We start from the raw sequence: 7,031 nt of genomic DNA on the forward strand, positions 1-7,031 counted from the left end.
AAAAGAGGACACAAACAAATGGAAGAACATACCATGCTCATGGATAGGAAGAATCAATATCGTGAAAATGGCCATACTGCCCAAGGTTATTTATAGAATTTCCATTTTAAGCACAGGCTAAACCCTGGTACTTTCTCCTATAATCCCCTCCAGTCTCCAGAAATTTCTTCACTTCCGTCTCAAGCAGATGAGATCCTGGCTCCATTCCCTGACTGAGTGTGTGGTGCTCCTTAAATTTGCCTTCAGGTTGTTCAGGGACTTCCACGCTCTCATTAAATCTAATGGAAGAATTGCTGGCCGGAGCCACGATGTCGAATGCCTGGCATAGGCCGAGCTTTTCATGGTTTGAGTGTCCATCTGCAGACAGAACTCACTACAAAGGAAGCCACATTCCCTTCATGTCTATATCCACAAATCTGCATGAAGTTTCAGTGGCTTCCTGTATGCATTTACTTTTAAGCTGGCAAAGCTTTTAGAATTGTGGTCCTCCATGCTCCTCCATGGCCTGGGGTCTAGCTATATGGCCTTGTGTATATTAAGCACTAGGGAGGAAAGAAAGTTAATCACGTGAATATCCTCTCTTCCCATTTCCATTCTTACTGTACCAGGCCATTGTAATTCTAGCTTCTGGAACAAGATATTATTTACAATGCTAGTATCCCAGATGCATTAAATGCTTGGTATTCATTTTTGGCATTCCATCTAAGTGTAGAACAAACAACATGCTTCTTCTGTTCTCTCATTCAATAACAACAGTCAGCACAGAAGACTTCTCTGACGGAATGTGCGGGGGTTTTTCCCCATGCACCAAGCAAGCAATCGGTTCTGCAGTGCACCCAGGTGGAGTGTCCTGCTCTTCAACCCTGGCGCTGTCTACCAGGAAATAGTGTCTGATCCCTCAGGCTGGGGGCTCAGTCCCACAGGACTGCCAGACACCGGTCGCAAGTCTGGGCTTCCGGAACTTCTGATCGACCCACTTCAAATTGGGATTCCCATGACTCCTTCTTTGGGTTCTGTTATTTGCTACAGTGGCTCGCAGAACCCAGGGAAACACATTTACCAGTTTATTATAAAGGACATTACAAAAGATGCATATAAAGAGATGCAGAGGGCGAGATATGTGGGAAGGGTCGCAGAGCTTCCAAGCCTTCCCTGGGTGCCCCACCCACCAGAAACCTCCATGTGTTCAGCAGCCTCCACGTGTTCAACAAACCCTGTCCTCTGGGGCCTTCTGTGGAGACTTCCTGGGATAGGCATGATGGAAGCATGGACAGACGTGTTGAAATGCGATGGGACAGAAAGGCTTTGATCTAATAGATGGAGTGGGGAAACCCTGCAAGGCCTGCCGGTCTAGATTCTTCTTGGCCTCTCTGTGCAGCATTCCTTCCTCCAGGGCATGGACAGGACTCTTTCTGAAATCCGCGTCTTATAACCCACAGTCAGAACAGCCGGAAGGTTCCAGTCCTGCCCTGGGCTGGTAAAAGGTTAAGGAAAGGTCAGAGGGAGAGATTCTCTTTCCTGGGGCCTGTTTCTGAGGCCTGAATTGCCCCAACATTATAACAAAAGACCGTAACAAGAGCTATGGGAGTTATGAGGTAGGGACTGTGTATGAAGAACACATCTATCAGCCGGGCGTGGTGGCTCGTGCCTGTAATCCCAGCACTTTGGGAGGCCAAGGTGGGCAGATCACAAGGTCAGGAGTTTGAGACCAGCCTGGTCAACATGGTGAAACCCCGTCTCTACTAAAAATATAAAAAGTAGCCAGGCGTGGTGGCAGATGCCTATAATTCCAACTACTCGGGAGGCTGAGGAAGGAGAATCACTTGAACCCAGGAGGCGGAGGTGGCAGGGAGCCCAGATTGTGTCCCGTACTCCAGCCTGGGCAACAGAGCGAGGCTCCGTCTCAAAAAAACATAAATAAATACACACACACACACACACACACACACACACTCTTCATATATATTTATGTTTATATATGCTTACATATATTAAATATCACAATAGGAAACTTTCTTACCCTTTCATTTAGAATTGCTTTAACAGTTCATTAAGTTTTAATATATTGCTCAATAATTTTGATGGAATATATTTTACGATACATGATATAATAATATTTATGATATGATAAAATATTATATTTTGGAGAAACTTAAGTGGTTTTATAATGTCACACCGTGTAACATATTATTTACATCATAAATATACAACCATTCAATATGGGCTGAAAATGGTACAAACCTAAGTGGAAAGTATGAAGGTAAAAGTGTTGTAAGTTTTCTCCTTTATTTTCCACACATCTGTAATTTATGATCTTTAAAGCAAGCCAGAAAGAATTAGGAAAACAGGGGATTTTACATGTAGGCAAGTTATCTTAAAATAAATGCCTATTCTTATATATTCATAAATATTTTAAATTAGTGTAAGTTCTCATGCCAGGTTTCCAATAATAAAAGTGAGATAGCACCAAAGCAATTACTTGGAAAATTTGGCAGGAAAAATCAATTAACAAGATAATTGGTAGGAGTGAGTAATGGAGCACCTTCAACACTAGGGAGGATTCAAGTCAAGAAACTGCATTTGCTGGGGTTATCCAGGAAATTCGGACAGAAGCAGTTCTCTGTACATCCTCATACAATCACTTCCTTCTCCCTTCAGTTCCCCGACGGCGACTGAAGCAGGGGTGTCTGCGCTCCAGAAACTCATGGAGTCTATGTTTAACAACTGAGGGAGGTGAATAATTCCAAAATAAGTCCCAAGATCAGGGACTTTTCCTCTCATGCTGAAAAGAACCCGTTCTGTGAAAGAAGGGACATTGGAATCACACAGTCCTTGGTGAAATAATTGTCTTCACCATTTAAAAGCGCTTCACCTTGGGGAAATTCTATAGCAGAGTGATGCTCTTATCTCAAAGTGCTTTGGTAAGCGAATGAGATAATATACATAGAATACCTAGCATTGTTGGTAATTTCCTTGCTATCCCTCTCATCTTAATTAAAATTTTGGATAGCATTAAGGAACATATTCCCTATTAAAAATAATATGCTGGCTGGGTGAGGTGGCTCACGCCTGTAATCCCAGCACTTTGGGAGGCTGAGGTGGGAGGATCACCTGAGGTCAGGAGTTTGAGACCAGCCTGGCCAACATGGCAAAACCCTGTCTCTACTAAAAATACAAAAATTAGCTGGGCGTGGTGTTGGGCACCTGTAATCCCAGCTACTCGGGAGGCTGAGGCCAGAGAATCACTTGAACCTGGGAGGTGGAGGTTGCAGTGAGCCGAGATAATGCCACTGCACTCCAGCCTGGAGGACAAGAGCAAAACTCCGTCTCAAAAAAATAATAATAATAGAAATAATAATAATTATAATATGCTATCCCAGTTCCTGTTTTATGAATTTGGCCAAGCCAAGTAAGTAGCACTATAAATAAGAGCAAAAATAAATCAAAATATATTTAAATTATTTTACATTATACTGTTATATCAAATGTTATTAATTAATATATTTAAATATAAATAGATTAATATTTTAAATATATTTAAATGAGGAATTGACCCCTATCTGTGAAACATGAAGCATTTGTCTCTAAATCCCGTTTCAGGAGAATAAAGTCAGATTTACAAATAAAATGTGTTACCGACAAAAGTGACATACTTCAATTTCATTCGTTTCTTAATGAATATCATCACTTTAGAGCTGCCCTGTTGTTCTTTCTGATTTTTTTCCCTCAGTTCAGTCTCTCTCTGCCCTTGTATTGCTTGTTGTTATTCACTTAGAAAGTGATGTCTAGGCTAGTGTGTTGGTTTGGGAATGTGTGTTTTCCAGGTATTTGGTGCGAACCCACCACACCTTTGTTTTCTCCCCACAACAGGAGGCTGCATGCACATGAAGTGTCCGCAGCCCCAGTGCAGGCTCGAGTGGTGCTGGAACTGTGGCTGCGAGTGGAACCGCGTCTGCATGGGGGACCACTGGTTCGACGTGTAGCCAAGGCAGCCAGGCGCCCCATCACCCCATCCTGGGGGAGCATACACAGTGTCCTACCTTCATTTGCTAATTCTCTTTTCAAACACACACACACACACACACACACACTTCAAGTTTTTTTCAAAGTCCAACTACAGCCAAATCACAGGAGAACCTCCTGGATCCCTTTCACTATGTCCATGAAAAACAGCAGAGCAAAATTACGGAAGAAGCTCCTGAATCCCTTTCAGTTTGTCCGCACAAAACAGCAGAGCCGTCTGTGACGCCAGCAAGAGGTGCTCTCAGCCTCAGGATGGCACAAATCCCGGAGCACAGATTCAAGTGCAATCCATGTATCTCGTATGGGTCGTTCTCACCTGAATTCAAGTCAGGCAGAATGAATAGCTGGAGAGAGAGTTCTCGCGTTTAATATCCTGCATTTTACCTTCAGTAAATACCGTGAAGATGGCATGGACAAGGTGTTTCTCTGTAAAATGAACTGCAGTGGGTTCTCAAAACTAGATTCATGGCTTTAACAGTAATGTTCTTATTTAAATTTTCAGAAAGCATCTATTCCCAAAGAACCACAGGCAAAAGTCAAAAAAATGTGTTTATCCTTAAGCATTCCATCTCTATAAATTGCATTAATGAAATGCCAACTATGCATAAATCAACTTGTCAACTAAGTGAGAAATTATGAAAGTTAATTTGAATGTTGAATGTTTGAATTACAGGGAAGAAATCAAGTTAATGTACTTTTCTTCCATTTCATGGTTTGCAACTTTAGAAAGAAATTGTTTTTCTGAAAGTATTACCAAAAAATCTATAGTTTGATTTTGAGTATTCATTTTGCAGCTTGGAGATTTTGCTAGCATATTTAACTCCACTGTAAATTTAATGGATAATGTGCCTATAAAGGAGACATGTTTAGAAATGATTTCAAAATGATATTCAATCTTAACAAAAGTGAACATTATTAAACCAGAATCTTTAAAGAGGAGCCTTTCCAGAACTACTGAAATGAAGGTGTGCCTGACTGTCTCCATCAGAATAGTTTGTGCCCCTTTGGCACACCCTCTCCATCCAATCTGCAAGTCCCGGGGAGCTCTGCACACCCAGGGGTTCCCCAGGAGAGACCTTCTCTTAGGACAGTAAACTCACTAGAATATTCCTTATGTTGACATGGATTGGATTTCAGTTCAATCAAACTTTCAGCTTTTTTTTCAGCCATTCACAGCACAATCAAAAGATTAACAACACGACATGCGGCAAACCTCATGTTCTTACGCACACTACGCAGAAGAGAAAGCACAACCACTATCTTTTCTTCTACTTGTATTGTCTGACTTCTCAGGAAGATCGTGGACATAACTGAGGGCATGAGTATCACTAGCACATGGAGGCCCTTTTGGATTTAGAGACTCTGTAAATTATGAAATCGGCAACAGGGCCTCTCTTTTTAGATGTAGCACCTGAAATCCTTGCTGGAGGAAAGAGAGGGGATGAAATCAAATTTTCCACATCCCAGGACACCTGTCCCTCTTTTCCTAACTGCCTGAGATAATCCATTTCTTCCAGCCACCCGGGACAGTCCTGTCCTCTCAGAGGCCCTGCACTGAGGACAGACTGGGCTCTGCGGCAGCCACATCAGCATCCACAGCTTCATCTGCCTTCACTGTCTGAAGATCTGCCGACACCAGCATGGCCCCACGGTGGCAACAGACCTGCGACAGGAAGCCCAAAGCTCACATCGAAATGGTAGAGAGATCAAAGTCTCTATAGTAAGGGAAAAAAAGAGAGGTCGCAGGCATGAGCCCCAGCAGCCAGTGGCTTGTGTCCACACGGAGTCCAGACCCTGATCAGGGCCTGACTTAGTGTCGCTGGCAATCCCACTAAATTGCAGTTCCTTACACTGGCCCGATGCGACAAATCAGGTGGCTCCCTTCTGTCACAGGGACCACACAGTGTTTCCCATCATCCATAGCTTTCTTCCTGATGATGTTGGCATGATTGCGCCTTCCCAGCCTGCATGCTGCACTGGGCTTGCGGTGCCTGAACAAGGTTTGCTCCCACGAGCTCAGGCACCCTAGGAACCCCTGTTAAACTATTAGACTGTCCAGCTTGGTCTCCTTTCCTTTCTTGGTGGTAGTCTTTTCCCTTTCCAGAATAGAACAGTGATTCTTAAAATAAGTTAGAGCAGACTGGGCGCAGTGGCTCAGGCCTGTAATCCCAGCACTTTGGGAGGCTGAGGTGGGTGGATCACGAGGTCAGGAATTCAAGACCAGCCTGGCCAAGACGATGAAACCCCATCTCTACTAAAAATACAAAGTTAGCTGGGCGCGGTGGCAGGCGCCTGTAATCCCAGCTTCTCGGGAGGCTGAGGCAGGAGAATCACTTGAACCCAGGGAGCAGAGGTTGCAGTGAGCCAAGATGGCGCCACTCTGTTACCTGAGCAACAGAGTGAAACTCCGTCTCAAAAAAAAAGCAAAATCATCCACTACACATGAACATGAATCACAGTATTATTTGCACAGGAAGGGTGTAACAAAATATGAATGTATCAAAAAACAGAAATAAAGTCTTTGCAGAAAAAATCTGTTTCCTGTGACATGTGTTGAGATTATCTGACAACTCTAAGATTGTACTTAAATTGTCAATAAAAGCATCAAAAGAGCTTCTGAGTCCTGTCTTTGAAGATACATTTTCAATCGATGTAAAGGGTGAGGGAGGGAATCACAGGCTGTGTTACTCCATGGGCCTCACTTGTGGCCTGGAGGAATTGCCTGGTGATGAAATGGCCATTCTCATATCAACTCCAAGCTCCAGATTAACCCTGGCTGTTTCTCTTTGTTAAATAAGAGCAGTTTTTTAAGGCTATCAAAATTTGAAAGGGTTCCAAAAAGCAAACCCTCATTCAAAAAAAAATCTAAAAGTTACTTTCTTGCCTTACTAGCAAACTTTTCTAATAAGTGTTTAAAAGAGAAGTTTGCATTGGAAAAGACTATGTAAAAGGCTTTTTTTCTCTAATGTCATTCTAGAAAATTTCAGTGACTTTGCATTGCTGTCCAT

At 42.9% G+C, this 7,031-nt stretch overlaps 1 protein-coding gene across 5 annotated transcripts in view; it reads left to right on the forward strand.

Annotated features, from left to right (window-relative positions):
• Positions 1–6,627, forward strand: part of PARK2 (parkin RBR E3 ubiquitin protein ligase) — a 1,410,476-nt gene extending 1,403,849 nt beyond the window's left edge. For 3 of the 5 annotated variants that reach the window (XM_011934975.1, XM_011934976.1, XM_011934980.1), the window contains one exon: positions 3,871–6,627. In XM_011934975.1, coding sequence (XP_011790365.1) covers positions 3,871–3,983 — 113 coding nt within the window. In that variant the 3' untranslated portion in view covers positions 3,984–6,627. The remainder of the gene's footprint in view (positions 1–3,870) is intronic. The other 2 variants (XM_011934978.1, XM_011934979.1) reach the window with 1 other exon arrangement.
• Positions 6,628–7,031: the final 404 nt, after the last annotated feature.

Source organism: Colobus angolensis, unplaced genomic scaffold, assembly GCF_000951035.1.
Source record: "Colobus angolensis palliatus isolate OR3802 unplaced genomic scaffold, Cang.pa_1.0 Scaffold14, whole genome shotgun sequence".
In the NCBI taxonomy this organism is placed as follows: domain Eukaryota; kingdom Metazoa; phylum Chordata; class Mammalia; order Primates; family Cercopithecidae; genus Colobus; species Colobus angolensis.